This window comes from Rhea americana, unplaced genomic scaffold, assembly GCF_003343005.1.
Source record: "Rhea americana isolate MKP2758 unplaced genomic scaffold, rheAme1 scaffold_41, whole genome shotgun sequence".
Classification (NCBI taxonomy): domain Eukaryota; kingdom Metazoa; phylum Chordata; class Aves; order Rheiformes; family Rheidae; genus Rhea; species Rhea americana.
In genome coordinates this window covers 5,602,691-5,624,072 of record NW_028186546.1, presented here as the reverse complement: position 1 = coordinate 5,624,072, position 21,382 = coordinate 5,602,691, and the positions used below count along the sequence as shown (strand labels likewise).

The window sequence follows — 21,382 nt, the reverse complement described above, 5'->3', positions numbered from 1 at the left end:
AGCGAAACTGTCTTTCGAAATGTAAACTTTAAATAGTGATGGCCACTGTGATTAGGTTACCGTAAGTTTACTTAAGTGTTGAGCTATTGTCTGTAATTCAGTGATACGGTATTTAGGCAGAAAGATTGTGCAACAGGAAGTCTATACTGGAGTTCAGAAAGGATTTTGGCAACAAGGTATTTGTAGTGTTTTCATGGTCAAGGTCACTGAATATTTTTGAGTTCAGAGGAGTCTGTTAACATGACCAAGTCTGAGATTTTCATGGGCAGAAGTATCCTTCTAGTTATTTTTCTGACTTTCATTTCTGTACTGTGAGCTGGGGTCTCACACCACCATTAGACAAAAGTAGTTCAGTTAAAATCAATAGTGGCATAAGGAAGAAATACGCCAYGCTTTTTTTTCCTTTTTGAAGCTGTGTTCTGTTACACTTTTCAAGAGTAGTTCTAGTCAGAAAAGTGATTCTTAACAACAACAGTTTTTTAATCTCGTACTCTGTTCTCTATTATTTTGAACCTTACGTGCTCTTCTGTTGACAGAGATGCTTTAGTTGCAGCTGTGAGGGAATTGGCTRTACCATATTCCTCCTTGATCACCTCCAACAGTTATCAAAGTTAATTTTCTTTTTTTCTTTTAGYTAGGGCTTAAACTTGTCATTAGATCTGACTTTGCTGGGCTGGCAGAGATGATGACCATAGCATTTTATTTGTAAAAGGAGCACCATTTATGATGTTCAGCATGAATAGGACTTGCAATGCCATTTTACATTTATGTTTTAAAACATAATTACATTTTATTATTATATACATTATTTTGCAAGAGATTTAAGCAGGTCTGTAACATACTTTACGATGTTTCTAAATTTAATGCGGGATTTTATAATTAAGTTCCAATTAAAGAATAGTAATTATTCTCTGTATAACTGTGTAGCATTTACATTATGTATTCATGTTATGTTTGCGTCCTGTACCACATTATTAGACTGTGGCTTATTTATTAAAAATATAACTGATACGTAAGGTATGTGACTCTTTCTGGTTGATGCAAGTAACAGCAGTAAGTTTGCAAGATGCAGGATTTTAAAAAAATATATTAAAAAGGCTTCTATTTAATTTGGTGCTGGATATTAAGTGCTAGTTTATAAAGATAATCAGTGAATTTTTTTTGTGCACTAGAAGTGTTTCTAAGGATGCCCGCAACAGACGTTAGGAACTGATGCGCTTAAGCGTTTTCACGACTATTCTACCCATAGAAAGTATTGCTGGGGAATATTGTAATATCTGAAATGCCTGTCGGCTGTAGTGCAAGTACTGCAGTTGCAGTCCATAGGCATAATCAGTTGTCGGGAGATGCTGGGACTCATACAAAAAAAACAAACAAACAAAAAAAAAACATTTAAGCAGTGACCAAATGCAAAAGAAAGGGCTAGGATCTATTGCCATCATGTCCTGAGTCTGAGAGCTCCTTTTGCTCTTTGCTGCTGAGTAAACAATTAAAAATACATTGTACAGTTACACTTAAATTAAAGCCAGCTGCAATTTCTAGAAGTTTTACAGTTGACATGTTAACTRAAACAGCATGGATATAGAAAAAATCACAATCTCCTTGCTTTAATAGTCTTCAAGTATAAAACTGGTTGAATAGGTTAACTTTTTTTTTTTTTTTTTTAAGTGCCAGGTTGTGGGAGGACTAGCCTGTCGTTTTCAGTTTAATAGATCTGAACAAAAAATGTATGGGTGCAGACTAGGCAGTTACTGAGATATTGAGGGTAACAGTCTCCTTAGTTGCGCTTGTTCAGCCCCAGACCTGCATTTCATCCCAGTGAGGAAATAATATGCAGAGTTTTAAATTCACACTGCAACAAATGTGTATCACTGAAATGTGCGTACAAGAAATGTCTAGCCTGATTCTCTTTGCAGTGTTTTAAGCTGCTTGTTTTGAAAGAGGAAAACAATCATATACTCTATTCTTGTTTTCATTTTTCCTTATCTCTTTAGGAAGTCCCTTTTTTTCCACCCATACTTAACTACTTTTGTATAAAAGTAGTGGTTTGGTATTATTACTGTGTACTTCTGTATGCTTACAGCATCTCTACTGTTAAAAGATTCTCTCAAAATATGTTGTTGTAAGGATTACTTTTCATTTTAAGACTCTACAAAGARGATACACGTGAAGTCTGCACTTTCAACTGTTTTTTCTTCCTCAAGTATTAAACGCTTGTGTTTCTTTGTTGCTGCACAATGTTCCTCTAAGTGTGATGTTGGTTTAGGCGTGGGCATTTTGTTCATATTTTGTCAGAGAGGTTTTGATGGGAGATTATGTATGATGTATTTATTTGACTAGGTCATGCAGAAGTGTTTCATAAAATTTATAAGTCTAAGCAGACCTACGTAGATCAGTATTAAAGCTTTTATTTTGACATTGGATCTTCAGTAGATATAAATTTTTACTGTAATAATTTATATCACTGTGATTTTAGTCTCAGCAGATCAGTATCTTATATGTAAATTGAATACTCACTGAATTGCTTATGATATTCCATAAGTTATGCTCTTACAGGCTTGGATTGGATTTTTTCTCATTCTGTCTAGAGCTTACAAAGTGTGGGATCTAATCAAACTATAAATCTTGGTTACAATTGCACAGACACTTTTTGGTAGTGCAGTAAGGATGTCCCTTTAAAAATTTACTGTTGCCTTAGTGTTCTCTTTCACCTTCTGTTTTCAGCTTCTTGAGGCTCCATAGCATTTTTATCTCTCAGCTCTTATTTTCTTTATTTTGCTTGTTACGACAGTAAGTCTGTTCCCATTTTAGTGGCTTCAGTCCTTGAAATCTTTTCCTGCTATCAGAATACAGAGACTAGCTGTAATCTATTTTTTTGTTAGAGTATCGTGGCTTGAATAACACCTTTTCTCTGTTTCTTCATAGGCATTCGACCCCCGATCATGAACGGGCCCATGCATCCGCGCCCTTTGGTAGCATTGCTGGATGGCAGGGATTGTACAGTAGAAATGCCTATTCTGAAGGATGTAGCCACAGTGGCATTTTGTGATGCTCAGTCTACACAAGAAATTCATGAAAAGGTAATACTACACTGTGGTACAGTTTAAGTGTTTTAGAAAACAAAATGCAAATATTTTTATGATTACAAACTGTGTTAGCTATGGCAGTGTTTTAGCTCTTGTAGTTTGGTTAACACTTGAGGTTATCTGAGCTAGTAAGTTAACTGTTTTCAGTAAATGACGAACGCAGAAATGCCTGTCTCGACATACACTCCTGTGCAGCGTATCTTTCATTGGACGTTGTTCATTATGCTTACCCACTGAATGTAGTGGAATGAGCTGCATGGAGAGAGTTACAYCTGGGAGAAAAGTATCTGTATGTGATATTTTGAAATGGGCCTCTTGAAAACGCTGTTGATAGCTCTTTGAGTGGAGAGTCAAATATAAGCATTGGATTGACTGTGCTGAGAACTTTCAGACTTCTCTGTTTTGCCAAGGAATTGTGCAAATGAAGGTAGGAAGCCATATGCACTGAGAACTGATGCCACAGAAAAGTGTTTCAAAACAAATACTAATAAAAATTATTCAGAAAATGAATTTGGAAGTATATTCTAAATATATGTTATTTCAGAACTTTGCACGACCATTGATTGCCCTTTCCTGATAGTTTGGAAAGCTGTAAAACAGCTGTGGTTTTTAATATTGTCAAAGGTTTTCTAGTTTTCTTAGAGGGCGGCATGATACACATTTTCATGATGATGTCAAAGGGAGCCAGCTGACCAATATGCCTATGCTTTCTTTTCAGAGACTTTTTTCAGTTGAAGGCCTAGTATCTGAAATCTGTATTTCTGTCTAGGCAGCAACAAAGCATTTTCACCTCCGTATTTCCTCAGATTAGAATGAGTTTTGATGACAGTACTGGCTAGCAGACTCGCACTGATATTCTTGCTTCTCTGAAAATATATTGTTAGATTTGCCCTTTTCTCATTGTAACCTTTAGGTTTGTGACAGGTTCTCAGAAGTTTTTCACTATTTTGAATTCATCACTGTTTTAACTATTTCTTTCTTTCTCATATTTTTACAATATATATCATTGTTAAACACTTTAAAGCCTAGTACCTGTATATGGTAAAAGCCTTAAATCATTTCTTTGACTTTCTTATAAAGCTAGCTACTTGAAAATAATAGAAGGGAAATTAATGTTAAGTGAATAAATCTCATTATCTGTAGTCCCTTTCATGCCAGCATCCTTTTGGTGAGAATGTATCAACCAACTGCTCAGTTTGTTTCCTCTTAAGAAAAACATTTTTATTCTAGAAAAAACTTTTCTTTTTTGTTGTTAAAACTTCTGAAATTTGTAGGTGGTTTTTGCTTGTTTTTCTTAAAAANAAAAAAAAAAAAAAAAAAAAAAAAAAAAAAGATCAAAGGGACTGCTAAAGCCTTTGTATGCTGAATCAACACAGCAGACTAGCACAGCTGATTCTCATGTTTCAGATAAAAAGAAGAGGTGACTCCACTCTCCAGAAGCAATGTGCGTAGTTGCTTGGTGGGCATCTCTAACACAGACTTTTAGATTTCCTGTCCTGTTCTCCTCCCCACCATCCTTCCCGTATAGGAATATGCTACTGTCAGAACAATAATCAAGAATGATCTTTAAAGATACTTTCTGTAGCAGTAGTATTGGATTAATGTCACTAACTTGTTTTGTTCAGCTTAGAGGGTAATTTATAATGCAAATAGGAAAACGGAGAAAATAATTTCCCTGACTAGCATGTAATCTGTATTCCARACACTCTTTCTTCAGTGTATTGTTGTTTCCCACAGGATAGTTAAAACTATTCTTTTGACCTTCCTTTTGAAGAAAGGTACTAATTRTAAGCTAGACTCGGAGCTGGAAAGATTGTGTCTTGTGTCTCTGATCTTGTGTCTGTTTTTCTACATATTTATATAGTCATGTAGAAGACCATCTTTACAGTGCATGGTCAAACTCARAGTCTAAACTTTTATTTTGTCATGATGTTATGTTTGATTTTGAAACAGTAAGGTTTTACCAAAAGGTTGAAAATTGCCTTAGGTTCTTACTAACATTCACTGAAAATGACCAGTGTTTCTGCTGTGCATTTGACTAAGACTATTCAGCACTGTGACAGTAAGGAAGAACCTAAAAGTTACTAATCAGAGAACAAATACAGACATGAACACCCTCTTTGGTCTTCATTGACAATTTGAGATATTTGCAGAAAAACTGATACTAAGTGTTGGTTGAATCTTTTTTTTAAAAAATAATTTGTAATTGTTTTTACGATTACATCAATTGATGTCAAAAGACATCAATTTTAATGTATTTATTTTCATTTGTGTTTAAAAGTTGTTTTAATATTTTGTTTTCCTATCTCGCACCATCATTATAGTTTTAATATATAAACTAGCTAGATTATATTTACAAGAAGTAAATAGTGTATGCAGAATAAGTAATGTGAATGCGGTTTTATTTTGTTACTAGGTAGTAGCACTCTACTGTTCAGGTGAACAGTGTTGTAATGTTGACAACTGCATAACATGTATTGCTGATTTCAGGAAGTAAAGCAGAGGACAATGTCATTTACTTACAGTTCATCAAGACTAGGGAATTCCTGTGTGACGTGGATGCTTTTCCATAGGAACTATAAATATTTTCTCTTACCAGTAGCGTGTAGTGAATGAACTTTTCAGATTTTTGAGACTCAGTCAGCAGTGTGTGCATCTCAGATTGTAGCTTTGGAAAACATTTGAATAACTGAAACGTAATGAGATTGCAGGCAACGTGTTGTTGACTCCACATATTTTGTTGTATTTTAGTGTATACACTAAAGGTTGCTTCCTTTGCTTTCTGTTACACCAAAATAATTCGTTCTCAGTGGACTTGGTATTTCCTTCAGAAAGATGTATTTTCATTAGCATTCAGTACATTGCCATAATACAAATTTCCATTAATCCAAGGAATCTTGYGGTCCTAAAATACTTGGGTTTGCAAACTTCCTCTGTACTACCACATAACAAATTTATGTGATAAAAATCACAAACCTTAGCTTATTATCATATTGCAGTATCATATTATATATTCCTGTAACATAGAGACAGTTTTACAAATTTTGGAACACTGCTCACTTGCACATGAAAGGTGTTCACTTTTCACTGCCACTGTTCACTTGCACTGAAAAAAGGCTGTTTTCAACACCTCTGTAGAGTTATAGTAGAGAAAAACCTGTATTTTAGTACCACTTGTATAACACCTTATTTGGTAAGAGTGCTTTACTAAATCAACACTACTGTAAGTACAGAAGTCTGATCCATGTAAATGGGTGACTGTAGATTAATTTAATGAAAGAAGGTTTCATCTGAGAATTACATGATGAGAAGACTACCGAGCGGTGATCAGAAGAGTGAAGAGGGCAGGCAGATATATAAACGGGGCTGGCATAGTTGTGGAGTCTTGATCACAAGGATGTGAGGAGTCAGCTTTTGAAGAGTAAACATTTTGGTATCCAGCGAAAGGATTTCTGCTGGGTCATGAGAAGGTTGCAGAGGCAGGATGATTATTTAAACTACAGTGTTTTAAGATGGCTAGACAACAAAGTAGGGAGTAAAAAAGAGGAATTTGTAGTCGTTTGTGAGGGAGATGCCAACAAAGTGCAGTCTAGGTATTTTTTCTTTGAGAAGCAAAGAGGCTAATAAAAATCTGAATGCATACGGAAAGGAGGAAGAGAAATCAGGATCTGAACATCGTTTGTGTGGGTCAAAAGCAGGAGGTTAGTGAGTGCTGTTATACCTCATTATGTGTTCTTTGTGCGCATTATGTGTCATTAAGCAAAGTTCTCCTCAAAGAAGAGTAACRCCTGACTTCTAGTTCTGTAGTGTTTTCTTTATGCCAATTAGTTTATTTGTCATTCTCTCTTTATGGCTGAGGAAGTTAAAATTTGGAAAATAAGTAACTTGCCTTAAGGTCGTAAGTAAATAATAATAGGTATTTTATTTACTGTAGTAATAGCCTAAGTTGCTTCATCTTGAGTCAAAACATTCATTCCTAATGTTGCTTTCTTTGGAAAGCTATTTGGATGGTGAAGATGCAAGTGTTTCATTCCTTTGAAAAGCAGGTTGCCAGGGCTTACGTTTACTGACAGCAGCCCAAAGTTTTGAAATAAGCTTTTTGTAGTTAGGAGACATGCATTATACTTGTTGAAAAATCGTTCATCTGTATAGTTTAACTGATTTTTTTTCCTTCCCCCCCTATACCGAAGTTGTTTGTTCTTTAAAGACAGTCGTAGATGATTATTTCTGGGAGTAGATATGTATATATAGTAAGCTTGTTGAAACTTTGACTCYTAAGTTCTATTTTATTATAAATGTTACATTTTCTTGCCATTAGGTCAACCAAAGTCTTTTCTAAATAGTGGCTATGTGATGTTGAGCAGTGTGTTTTTTCCAAAAGCAGCATATCTTCCAAACTAATCATGGAGAGGTAATGTTAAGTGGGATCTAGGTTCAGTGCATCCTGTTGAGAGACTGAATTCTGTTGTGCTTGGAGTAAAAATAATTTTAAGATTATTAAAAATAAAGATTATTAATTAAGATTATTAAAAATAATTTTAAGATAATTTTAAGGTTAGATTTCTTCTTTAACAGAAATTCCATTATTGTGAAAACTTACTCAGTGTTTAAATTGTTTGTATTTCTTTTAGAGGTAATTACATCTAAATCAGCCATTTCACTAAACATTTCAGACCGCTTCCAAATGTACAGGATGTTTTATACCAGCAAAAACATAGGTGCTCGTCCTCCAAAATTGTTTAAAAATAATTAACTTTCTTGCTCATTCTGGGTCCACTTCCTTTTCCCCCATCCTGCCCTGTTGTCGCTCCCCCCTCTCTTTTCCAGTTCCCTCTTCCTTTCGGTGCCACTTCTGATTTAATGCTTCTCCCTGCTCCTGGGCAGCCTCCCCAGCACTTCTGACTTCGGCCGTATTTCTCACGCTTTCTACCTGCTTTCTACCTCGGTACCTTTGAAGGAGTCACAGACTCAAGCACACCCTTGAGGGCTTTGTGTTGCCTAAGACTTTTGCAGTTCAAATTCTTTCCTCTTTGGCTTTCTTGACTTCTGCTGTATATTCTGTAACACGGAGTGCGCTTTGTAGCTCCAAAGTAATTTGAAAGTAATGTGCAGGATCTGGAAATAGAAGTCGTGTAAACGAAAGAAAGAAAAATTAAGTGAGCCCTGCAAACTTAAATGAAGAAGACAGGAAGCACAGGTGGTTAGGAATGATCTTAAAAGCAAAATGTATATTCTAGAAAGAAGCCAAGTTTATTTGAGGCTGCGTACATTTTTCCATTCTCCTTTTTTTTGGTGTATTATGCAGTGTCCTCCTTTTGGTGTATTTGTTTTTGACAAGAGTCAACTACATCAAAATTAAATCACCTTGATGGTGCATCTTGCTTTTCCCTGTTTTTGGTTTAAATTAAAAAATATAAAAGTCGAACTTCTAGTTACGTGGTGTAAGACTTGGAAATTTCCAGTCACTGTTTTTATGTAGGAATTAAATGTAGGAATGTTTCCAGTCATTAAAATTTTATCTGAGACTATTTCAAAGACGGGCTGAAGAGCTTTCATAATGCAACAAATGTTTTGAAACGGATACAAACAGATGAAGAATGCTGCTGCTGTTCAGACAAACCTAAATTCTTGTTATATTAGCCGTCAAATAAGATAATATTTTCAGCTTCGGATTCTTTCTTCTTATTTAGCGGTAAAGCTGTAATCTTGCCTTGGTCCACCACTGCTGTTTGTATTTGTGATACTGTTGCAGCTTTTTAGTTTCCCCATCAGAATTTAATTCTGAAAGACTATAGACTGAAGGGAAGCTGTCTGGCTTGAAAAAATGTTACCTGCTGAGAAATGAGTTCATCCAAACCAGAATCTAAAATCTCTGGGATTTACTAAGGTGCTGTGAATGAGCCTTGGATCCGATTCTTTATGAAAGATTTAAAACCGTTAAATAAAAACAGCCCTGAAGACTTTGGTTGCGCTTAGTTATACAACGAAGCAGTTAACACTTAGCMATCTCGGCGAACACGTGTACAAAACGCGCGCTCGTGCTCAGCGACCCTTCTGCCAGCAGCCGTCAGACCCGCCGGGGTGGCGGGGCAGGCCGAGGCGGGGGCGCCCGCGCTGCCGCGTCTCGCCGCGCTGCCGCGTCTTGCTGGCGGTCGCCCCGGCCCGAAAACCGGTGGCCATTAGTAACAGGTTTTGTTTCCTGTGTCACCACGTTTCCTGGGTTTTCCGAGACCCTGTTGCGCGTGTTGGTGCTGCTGCTGTCAGTGCCTTTGGGCAGCGTGACGATCTGGTGGCGAAGAAGTTCGGTCTGTTGTAACAGCTAATGGGTTTGGGTTGAAATGTTACACAATTCTGCATTATTAACAGAGCATACAAATTAATGCGWAGAGCTGTGCCTTCTGCAAAGAACTTCTGTTAAAAAACAAAGATGATTCATTTTTAGCTTTTTACTTAGTAAAAGTGTTTTGAGAGTTGACTTGTGGCATAAAACTACTGCGTACAATTGTCAATGAATCCTGGGTTTGAAAGACTGGCTTAATAATGTTTTTAAAAAGAAATCTGCTACAGAGTATACGTCTTGTTTAAAGTTTGTGTRTATACATGTTATGTATGTATATACATTTTATGTGTAAGCAATACATGCTTTACATGCATAACTATGTAAGCATGTATTGTAGCATATATTTTTACATATATAAAAACATAATGTGTATATGTGTAAAAACATACACTATAATATATAATTTATATAGCATATGTAGATTTTTGTGTGTAAATATATATATATATATGTATGTATAAAGCTGTGTATAGTGTATACACTTTTTTGAGACAATTTTCAGGACCCTGAAAATTTTTATTTATGTTCATGTAAAATTTGTGCCTGCTTGTATTCATATAAAATATAAATATATGGGGGCTGATCTAATATCACTAAAATTAGTAAAAGTCACAGACACAAGACAATACCTTGGCWGAATAAAGTGTGTATCATGAAATGGGTTGCTTATTGGCAGTGACCCAGATCATACAAATCTAACATTAAGCTGATAGTCTCTTAAAGAGAAACTGGAACTATTAAAGAGCAGCACAAACTAGCAGGGTTTTGGAGACCTATTAWACACCATGGAGCAGGTGATGTTCTTGTGAGATATTCAGAGCAGCTACAAGTCTGCTACTGTCTTCTCCTGTGTTAGAYTGCTGGTTACAAATTTGACATGCATCTGTTTTTTTGCAAGTCAAGTAATATAAAGCCCACCAGTGTAAGCAAGATTTTTTTCTAATTGTGCAAAATACCTTGGGTCTGCTGGTGACMTACTTTATTTGGAGATGATAAAGCAAACTCCAAGTCCAAAAAAAATGGAACATCCTATAGTTTCTAGAACCAGTTGATGTGTCAGGTGTCATATTCTGGTGGTGATTTTTAGAGGTCTTTAAACATTTATGACAAAAATTGTCACTTTGTATATATTTTGTAAATGTGCTCTGTCTCTGTGAGTTAATAGCATTGAAGTAGCTTGGAATTTTAAATATTATGTTATATTTTTGTACTCCAGATTTTATCTGCAAGCTTTTAGGATTAGTCACCCATAGTAAAATACAGCAGCGTACCTTTAGATGACCAAAGAAGAAAAAGAAGACTTGGCTTTTCAATACTTAGCGTGTTATGATACGTTTGTATTTTTTTGTAAAACAAACAAGACTGAAAAAGAAATGGAAGATACTTAGGTATTATTCCTCAAATAATATGAGGCTTAGTTTCACGAGGCATGTTACAATGATGAGTGCTGATGGCCACAGTAGCCCAGTGCTGACCAAAGATGAAAAAATAAGGAGGAAAATATTTGAAAAGGATTTCAACCTTCAATATTCACTACTTCAGATTTGTTAAGTTTTTTGAAATAGAAATATTTCCTACTGCAGTGTCATCTGTTCTCCAAGAGCCTTGGAGACCTGGCACRTTGTGAAAGCAGAGTAGTCATTTTGAGGCTGAAGAGCAGAAAGACCTGTCTGAACAGTCCCGACTGAGAACGGTGTCAGCTCACTGAAGGGAGTATTACAAAGGCCTTCACCAYGGAGTTCGCTGTGGTTTCACCTGGATGTAAGTCAATAACTGAAGGCATAAAAGTTRTGCAGATCGGGCCACAGAATCGTTTGGCAGCAGGAGGAGGCCAACTCCTGTCCTGTGTTTCAGCTTTTATCATAGAGCCTTTCTTTCTRAAAAGCACAGTTGTAGTCTGGTGAAAGCAGGAATGGCTGCAGAGGGGACACAGCCTGCTGATTCTGCTCGTTCTGGATCAGATGTTGCCCAAGTGGTTTTTTTTTTGTGTTTTTTTTGGCTGTGTAAGAGATCATGAAAGAGGACTGACTGCCACATACTTGGGCTGTTCTGAAATTTCTAGCCTGCTTGTTAAATGTGCGTCTGACTCAAATTGACRCTAGCTGGTGTTTTTGTAATAAGATTCTTCCAGCTTTACTTTGACTGTATTGCTGTTAAACTAGAATTTGGCGCTTTTTATGCAGTGAACGATGAATTGCACCAGTTGATTGTAGGAAATGCTGAAAAAAAMCCATACTTTACAATCCCAGTCTCTTCCAGGCATCCACCACTGGCTGTGTTTTCATAAGTGATCAGTATATTAGTCCTGTGCATGGTTATTTTTTCTAAAGATTTAGTTTGTTATAACTGTTTACACTCATACTGGATTTCAGTTTTGTGTTTTATACTCAGATGTAGTTTAGGTAGGTTTTGTTTTTATTTGTTGACAAATGTTTTAGACTTCCTTGTGTGTATTTTTTGATGGAGAACATAAATACATTTTCTTTATAAAATTTCAAAATATAAAACCTCCATTATTAGCTTTTTCAATCTTTAAATGACAGTATTAACTTCCACCACTATTGAATGTTTCTAACTTCAGATTTTTTTGCCATTACTTTTTGTCTTTTTGACATACTTCAATTACATGGCAAGTTGCAAAAAGCATTAACATAATCAATCAAATTAATGTGAAGTAATACACAATAGCAGAAGATTGCATTTTGGCAATGCATTTCCTTGCTAATTGTCCATAATCCAAGAAGAGGTTCAAACCCTAAAAATTCTGGAAGATTTGTCATTACATCTGTTAGTTATATATTCCATATGATGGGTTAAGTGCTATGTGTGGAAATGACTAGCATCAGCATTAACTTGGAGAATATTCCTCCTTTTCTTGAACAAATTTCTAAGCTTCCACGTTCTTTTCAGTCTCTTCCTAGTGCCAAGCCGTAACCTGAACAGGCCCCCAAAATGTAGTGTGGTGAGCCCAAATTGATGCTCTTAGAGCCAAGTTAATAAAACATGTAGGATTATGAAGTGCAAAGCTGCTTCCCAAATCAAACGCTGCCATTTTAAAACACGGTTGTCTGAGTCAGTTCAGCTGTCGTCTTGATGCGGTCCCCCAGCAGCCCTGAGAGTGAACTGGTGGTGTTTAGAGTAACGGTTGTCCATCTTCATGGACACACATGTGCACTTTCTTCAGTCTAGGAGRGGAGGGAAAGAGTAGTCTGGCTGTTGGATAAGCCTTAGATGGATCATCATAAGCTCTCAATTGCTTCAGGTTTTGCCCTTCTGACACGTGAGTAAAGGATGTTTTCTTCTGCCTTRCGGCTGTCCAGAGCAGCCTGGGAAGGGGGAGGAAGAACTGTGAGTGATGCAGCATCGGCTGGGAGACATGGGAACATTGGAGAGGACCACGATATCATAGGGAACTTGAGGGTGTTGGAAGCCTGAAGTGATAAGTGCAAGGAAATTCAGCACTACGTGTGTCAGCGTTGTGACTCAAGAAGGAGGCCCTGCAGTGAACTGGGGAGTGTGGCAGTAAGTCATGCTCTAGGAAGAGAAAAGATTGAGATTTATCTCTTGACTAAAGGATCAGCTGCCATAAGGTGCTGGCCACGCAGAAACACACGTGTAATGCGAGGATTCATTAGGAGAGATTTCCCGAAAACACAGTGTTGTTTTTGGTACCGCTCTTTAATGCAGTGGGGAGAGAGACTTCAACTGGTGCCTGTGTGCAGTGCTGATCATCCACACTCGGAAGAGTTAAGCTTAGAATTGCGTGAGTGCAATGAATAAGTGTTAGCATGATCGAGGGGCTAGAAAGGTGTCATCCTGGAAGGACTAAGCTTGTTAAGTGTAGCCAAACAAATGCTGAGAGGTGATATGATCACTCTCTATAAATATATCGGATTGTAAACACCAAGAAGGAAAGTACAGTTTAAACAAATAGCTAGGAGCTGGGCTACAAATAAATTGAGGCTGGGAGTTGGAAGAAATTTCTATATTGTTGTGGGATTTTTGGAATAGTTTTCTTTTAGGAATTAACAGACCAAAAAGCCTAAGGCAGTTGAGATGGGCACTCAGTCGAATAACGAGAGAGAGTATGGCATGCGTAGCCTGCAACAGGTATGGGCTTTGCCCTGGTGCTATAGGAGGTCTACGCTGGTCCTGTGTCGCTGTGGGAGCAAACCCAATAAAMTGCTTTTTCTTAACCCTCTACGAGAGCTAAAGTGAGTGCGTTCTGGTCAGCATAGTTTTTCTGATTGATGACAGCTAGGTGTAGTCTTCAAAGGACTTTCTTGTACYGTTAAAATCAACGGCTGTGCGGGTATGGCCCTTTGTAGGAGGGACAGCCTGCAGCTGTTCCTTGAATTGTGTTGTTGCCACACACTGTAAGGCTCTGCCACTTTTAATTTTCCAGTAGTTCTTCCTCTTATAAGTGATCCCAAATTCTGCTCAAAGGATCCTGGTCTTTATCTTTCTTAGAATTGGGTTTACTAACCTAAGAATGCCTCTTGCAATAGATCATTGTGTAAAATATTCAGGTAAGAGCGGTTTTCTTAATTGTCATGGGTTCTGTTTGTATTTTCTTCTAAAATTTGGTGTGTATATTTTAATTTTAAAAATTATTACTGCAGATCTTGGATTCCAACAGGAAGTTATAGTCCTTTGTATGTGAGATTGTATTTTGCTGCAATAGTTCTTTAAAATGATGTGTGTTAATTAAGAAAATGATTTTACAATACCATAGAAAATGCTTATATGAGCAGAAATACTTCAGATGACAGAATCTGTAAATGTACCAGACCACAAAGCTATTGAATAAAATATAGAGCCTCCACAGAACCCTTATGTAACGTGCTTTATAGGAACCTCTTAAAGTCATTACAGCCAGCTTAGATGTTGATGTGATTTGTGTATGTTTTGTTTGTTGTAGGATGATTAAGATATTAGGTAGGGCATGTAGGGTGGGAATAAAAGTGTTTTGAAGAAATGAAACAATCCACTTTGCATACAAAGAGCAAAATACTTTCTGCTTTTTGACACTAAACCATAAGCTAGCCGCTTATGTGCGGCACGCGGTGTCACTGCTTTTCAGTAGCAGAAATTGAAACAGCTAGGCTGCCTGTGACAACCTTTTCCCCTTCTTCTCCCCATGCCCTCCATGTTAACTTTCTTGAATATGTTGGGTGTACTCTAAATTAATTTGAAGATGTTCATGCCTTCCTGTTAGTTTATTTCTCCTTTTTTACTCTCTTTTGTAAGTTTTTCCTTTTTGCAGTATTTTTGCCTTTGTAGAATTTTTATTTCTTAGAGGTGCTGATTTTCTGGGTAATATCTAGTTTTGCAAMTCAGTTATGCCAATTTATGACATGCAATTTTTCATCAGTAAGAGCTGTARACAGCTGCAGTATAAATAAACTAAGGGACAGGCATTTTGTATTTATGTTTGAATTGACAGATTTCAGTCTCTATTGTCTAAGAGTTTTGTGATCATTACTGAATGTTTTCTGTTCAGGTATCAAATGGTTGAATAATGTAGTTGCTGTACCACTGAATGTATTGTCAAGAGATATTGCTCTGTTACACCCTTCAAAACTGGATGTCAGCTGCCTGAGCATAAAAATATTCACTGTCTAAAGTGAGTGATTGCACCCATGTTATGTTTTCAGAATACATGTACAGATGCAGTCCATCAGTGCTYGTACTCAGGGTCCACTACTGCAGGGCATCTCCTGTGAAATGATAGGAGTTTTTCCTCTTAATAAGAATATGAGTAGAGGTCTCTTAGCTCTTTCAAAAGCTAACRTCATCACGCTAGAGCAGATATATCAGGTGAAAAAAAAGTACAAGAGGCTGGATGATACCTGGAGAAATAACCTTTAAAACAAAAGATATTGATTTAATGCTTACGTAGCCTTTTATACCTGCAGATTTGTATACATGATTAGGCTGAGATGCAATGAAAGAAAAAAAAAAATAAGTATTTTTTTTCTCCTGTTTTACTTGCAGGTACTAAATGAAGCAGTGGGTGCACTGATGTATCACACTATCACTTTAACACGAGAAGACCTGGAGAAATTTAAAGCACTTCGAATAATTGTCCGAATTGGCAGTGGTTTTGATAATATTGACATCAAATCTGCTGGAGATTTAGGTATGAGTATTCAAGACGTTCTTTTTACATCTTATACTTGCCTCCAGAAATCTGATAGCAACTAAGTCCTTAGCATTAATATTGTCTGTATAATTTCCACTAACATAGTCTGTAAGCTGTATAGCTTTCTCATCAAAGTGTTTAAAAATCATTATGGAGATGTTATCATTTGTTAATTAAGTGATAATGTTAATGGCTTTGTGACAGAATGACAATTTGCCTGTTCAAGATAAATCTAGACAGTAAGGTCATAATATTTCCTCCTTTATTTTTCGCCCCAGTTGTGTATTTTAACTACTGCCTACTGTAATCCAATCCCAATATATAATTCCATCAATATGGCAAACTATGTCTGTTTGAATAAAAATGAGATCATGATCAGCTGCCTGGGACTTGCTTATGACGCATGAGATTTAGTACTAAAGCGCTCCGTAAAACAGAAATAGAGATTTTTATAGGACATTTAGTTGTTTTTGCCTCGAAATAAATGTAGAAAGTAGAAGTGTGAAGAGTTGGTGCCTAGTGTTTCACTGTAGAAAAGCAACAATTGGATTTGTCCTTTGCTTGCTTAAAAATAATTCCTYTGGTATCTGTAGTATACAGGTAAAACTGGACCACTGAAAATAAATTTCTAAGTTTTCTTTGTATTTTTGTGAGTAAGTAGGGGCAAATTATTAAATATATTCTCCATTATGTTTTGGGGAGATTTTGGAAATGCATAGTTCAACATTACAGTGCTTCAACCTGTTAGTAGTCTTACTCATCTAGCGAGGAGCTGTAACATGGTCCTGCTTATCAGTGAATGATAGTAAAATAACCACCTTTTTCTAATGGCTCTGTATTTTGCACATCAGGCAGAAGCTAAGAATTTCATTGGAAGTGCATATAAAGAACAGATCAGATCTGAAGGCGTCAAAGGTCGTATTCCTACTTTTTATAAACAGTGCCAAAGTTAGGCATGTACACTGTGATCCACAGAAAACATACACTCATGTAGAGGTTGCCCTGGGGTAAAATCCTGGGTCCAAAGCCAAACTCTTAGTGCAGCTAAAAGGCCCCAGTGCACTCAGGAGCCTCCGTGGTGCTGAGAACTGCTGACAGGAGAGGAGGATCTCGGCAGGTTTGTTGCCTCTCTGTGCAGGTCTCCATGCCGGACAGTAGCCCAAACAAATTGAAATTCAAATGCATCTACTTAGTATTTTGATACTGACTCACCATTACTTATATGAGTCACTTTGTTGCTCCATTTTCCGTTTGTTGAACTGATACAAATAATATGCCTCTCGAGGAGGCGATGTGAGAGTTAATTTGTAAAAAGCTTTAGTTCAGTCATGAAATATACTGTGGCCTTAGACCTTAAAGCATAACCTACTCCAGAAATCTAGTTCTGACTTTTTCAGGTATATTTCAGAGAGCTCCTTAGTGGGGCATCTACCGGTTTTCCTCTTTTGCTATTATCTTCATGTTACTATTTTAGCTTTTATTGAAAAGCATTAAAGYGGATGTTTTTGGATAAAAAGCTGATCTGCTTTTTCTCTGGTTTATTAATAGTTGACTAGAAAATACGAGGTGTGAGTGTAACTGAATGCAAGTGAAATGGGAGTTAAGGGTGAAGCCAGTAGATCCCTGAGTTTTTCATTGTGGAACCTGTGCACCAGGTCACTGAAAGCAGTCAGAAAAAGGAGAGAAGCACAGAAATAAGGGATGTGAGATAAGAGGGCAGAATGCATTATCGTTTCCTCTGTGAAATGCCTCTTTCCTTCATACCCTTGTCTCTTTCTTGCTGCTTTTTGTGGTTCACTCTACCTCTGCCTTTCTGGAACAAGCTGTTTTTAAGGGGGAGGAAAATGCGGGGAAAAAGAAATTCCTAAAATTTACAATTTTACTAGGCAAACTTGTTAGGGAAGAAGGTGTGAGTTCAATTCTTTGTTTCTCTTCCCCAAAATATAATCCAATTCCTTCATCTTTTTTTTAAAGCATTGTTTCATTGATACTGGCCATTAGGAGACATGCTTATTAAATCTGATTTGCCATGTAAAATCTGCATTTTTGCTCCCTGAGAAGGACCTTTTTTGTATAAACAAATACAGCTGTTTAATATGATCCACACAGAGGGATGTTTCAGTGAAAACAAAGAGTACTTTTCTCCCTACTCTCACTCTCTTTTCCTCAGTTTAAAATATGGTGAGTTTCATACTGCCGTTGGTGTTAGCAGGATGCCGAGATTAAAATTTCAGCAAACGAAGCTGTTTTATCTTTGTAAGTCTAAGAAGAGTGACTCAGCCGGACATGCATCTCTGTTGCAGAAAGAAGAAAAATAATTGTGCAGCCTACTTGAGGCTGTTTTTTACTGATCTAAGAGGGCTGAAAAAGGTACCAGGCAGCAGAAAGAAGGCATTTGAATGTAAAACATAGATAAATATGGTATCAGCTTATTATTTGTCAGATCACTATTAATGAAAAGAAATTTTTTTCCTTGCTTTGTAAGATATCCTGGTGTTAACTGAGGGCTCATTGAATGTTTATTTATGTAGAAGTCCAAACAAATAGACAGTAAAAGCAGTACTAGTTGTTCTTCCATACAAAATACTTTTTTCTCTGTCGTGAAATTATACTGTGCTGTCTGTGATCTCAGTCAATACAGTTGAGACAAAAATGTTAGTGAGACAAAAATGTTAGTGAGAGCTGATGACTGGAGAGGGAACATAAACAGAATGTAAATAGAAAGATTAGAGAGACAAGTTAAACAGGACACAAACTTTATTGAATAAACAACATTTTGCTTAACTGCTCTATGTTGAGTACTGGAAGATAAATGCTTGTCCAAAAAGCAGAATGTGATAATATTTGCAATTGCATTTGCTTGTTGCCTGATCTGTTTTTGAGGTAAAAACAGAATGTAGTGAGTATTGAATCTTTCCAGCTTCTACTACTGTCTGTGGAAATCTGTCTTGTAAATTCTTGATAGTATCCTCTTTTTGGCTATTTAACTTTTCAACTGTTAGCAGCACAGACTTGCATTACCTTTATATCCCATGCAGAAGCACATTTTATATTTCTCTGTTGATGCTTAGATGAGTTATCTCTTTAATAGTTTAATGAGAGACCAGGAAAGGACTTCAGTACTATTTGTAGCAATGCTATACACCCTTGTGCAACACAAAACAAATTGTCCCTACCTGTGTCGTGATTGCCCATATATATGTTGGAAATAATAGTACTTGTCCCATAGGGCATTATAAGAATTGCTGCTGTTTTTAAGTAATTTAGTTCTTTAATAATTTGTATAGATAGCTTTTGGGGGGATCCGCTCAATAGCGGAAAGCTAACTCACAAAATTAAATCTAAACAATAGTTATTAACCTCATTGTCCTTATATTCAAAATACTTAGCCCTGTGTGCGTGTAAAATGCTTACTAAAAGATAATCAACTTGGTTACTAAACTACCTGACTTCTTAAATACATTCCTTTTGAGGTTTCAGTTGTCTGTTCACCATTTGCCTTAATTTTGAAACACAATAAATAGTAATAAATTTTTAAAAAAATCTGCAAATACATACGTRTCACCTATTTTGTCAATTACTGTATCTGTCACTGCAGTCAGGAACTTACTTGTGCAAAGCAAGTGTTGAAATACCTGTAGATTAAAATACCATATTCCTTTGATTCTGGATTACCACTGGATGGGGAAAGGTAAGAAATATTTGGCAAACTGATATCCTCTCTCCGCTGTTATTTTCAGGGATTGCAGTGTGTAATGTGCCAGCTGCTTCAGTAGAAGAAACAGCAGATTCTACCATGTGCCACATTCTGAACCTGTACAGGAGAACTACGTGGCTTCACCAGGCTTTGCGGGAAGGCACGAGGGTACAGAGCGTCGAACAGATTCGGGAAGTGGCGTCTGGAGCTGCCAGGATCAGAGGGGAAACCTTGGGCATTATTGGATTAGGTATGTTGTCTCGGAGGGTTTTTTCGTGCTCCTTGCCTCACGTTGCTTTAAAAGAGTTAGGAAGATTTGATCTAGAAAAATGGAACACTCGAGTCACTTCTTCATACTAAGCGTTCTGGATAATAACACTTTGTTCCTGGTGTTTATATTTCTCAAATATTTTTCCTTATTACCTCTTGCTTCCCTCAAACAACTTTTGTTGTTACTATTTTCTGAATTCTTTGAACTTCTGTATATCTTCCTGCTATCATTGCCTTGTGCCAGGCACATGAAGAGACTTCCCTTTTCCAGAACAAGGATCATGCTACTTTAACCCAACATCAGGTGTATTTAGTGCCATTATTATGTTATGCAGTAATGCTGTATTTCTTATCCATTGTCATAGCTGGTCTGTTTGTGCTTTCTTCTTTATACTTTTTAGCATATCTGAAAAATCTTTGCTGCAGTAACAACCTGCAGAGCAGTTATTTGTTGCGTTTGTTTGAGCTGCATTTGAATTTGTATTTCAGCTCAGATGAGAGGAAAAATATATGCAAGAAAGTTTGAAATGCTTCCAGACCTAATAAAATCACCTACTTACCTCTGTGAATGTCCCTAAATGTGTTTCAGCATCTAACAGATGGACAGGTTTGCCTGGGATGAATTAATTACTGTCTGTTTTAGAAGCAGGGAAGAAAAACAAGCAAGTCAGTTTCTATATGAAAATTACTCAGTCATGTGCCTGCCTTATCAAAGATCTGATAGATTGTGCCTGTAATTGCTGTGGTATTCAGCCACAGGAATTAATAATAAGATTTTGACAAGAGGACGTCATACTTCAGAAGATCTTCAGTACTTAAATGACTGTTCCAGTTATACATTGCTGTCAGATAACTCAAGCCACTAACTCTTGCTTTTGGAAGCTGAAAATAGCCTGGCATAACGTAGTACTGGTTTGAATGAGTATGCAAGGCAGCAAGAACATCTTCACTGTCAGAGAATTGCCTTTAAAATATGACTTTCAGGAAGTTAGTCATGAAGTTGCTTTCTCCAATCTATGTAATTATGCACCTCATTTAAGCATGCAGTAATTATTGTACTCACAGTCACAGCGTCCATACGTAAATAATAGTCAATCACTTGCAGTGTTTTCAAAATTGAAATGCATGTCTAGTTTTTGAAATTCAAGCCCTGATCTAGATACTGTAAGCTTATTTGCCAGAGATATCTGACCTGTTGGCGCTGTGTTTATTGTATTGCACTTAAATTCCAGACTGAAATAAGAGTGAATCTTCATTTATTATTGAACTTTTTAAATGCATTTTTTATCTACTATTTTTGTTGAGAATGATTGAAAGGTATAGAGAAACAAGTGGATAATCAGAGTGCCAGTTTGTGCAATGTCACATAAAGTGCTAGTTGTTTTTGAAAAAAAACAAGCCTTTTGTGTGTATTGTATGTTAAAAGGCTAATAAAATAMGATTTTAAAGGCACACATCTGTTAACCCGTAATTTTCTCTATTCTTTTATTGTTTCTATTGCTCATGCTACAGATGGAATCTTTATACTTCCAGGAAAAATGTTTTAAAGTCAGTTTTGAAAGCACCCACAGTTCGGTTTTGTGTGTGTGTGTGAATAGGCACAACATTGTGATTCTGACTTCGTGTTGTAGCAAACTTGTATGTACCTACATAATAACAAAGAATAAAAAGCAAAGTCTTTAAAAATAGGGCTGTACTGTTTCCATCTAAGCACTTCAGGCAGTTAGATTAAGATGTACTCTTTTCCATTGCAGATGATTGCAAGAGGCTACTTAACCCTAGTTTTAGACCAAAATTTGTATTTACAATCATATTCAAGTCTTGTCCTTAGGTTATATTTTCCT

At 36.6% G+C, this 21,382-nt stretch overlaps 1 protein-coding gene across 7 annotated transcripts in view; it reads left to right on the top strand.

The window, feature by feature from the left end:
- The window catches only part of CTBP1 (C-terminal binding protein 1), a 247,935-nt gene that overhangs the window by 206,548 nt on the left and 20,005 nt on the right, over positions 1-21,382 (top strand). For all 7 annotated transcript variants that reach the window (XM_085314709.1, XM_085314707.1, XM_085314711.1 and 4 more), the window contains 3 exons: positions 2,926-3,080; positions 15,424-15,568; positions 19,312-19,518. In XM_085314709.1, the coding sequence (XP_085170835.1) occupies positions 2,926-3,080; positions 15,424-15,568; positions 19,312-19,518 (507 nt within the window). The remainder of the gene's footprint in view (positions 1-2,925; positions 3,081-15,423; positions 15,569-19,311; positions 19,519-21,382) is intronic.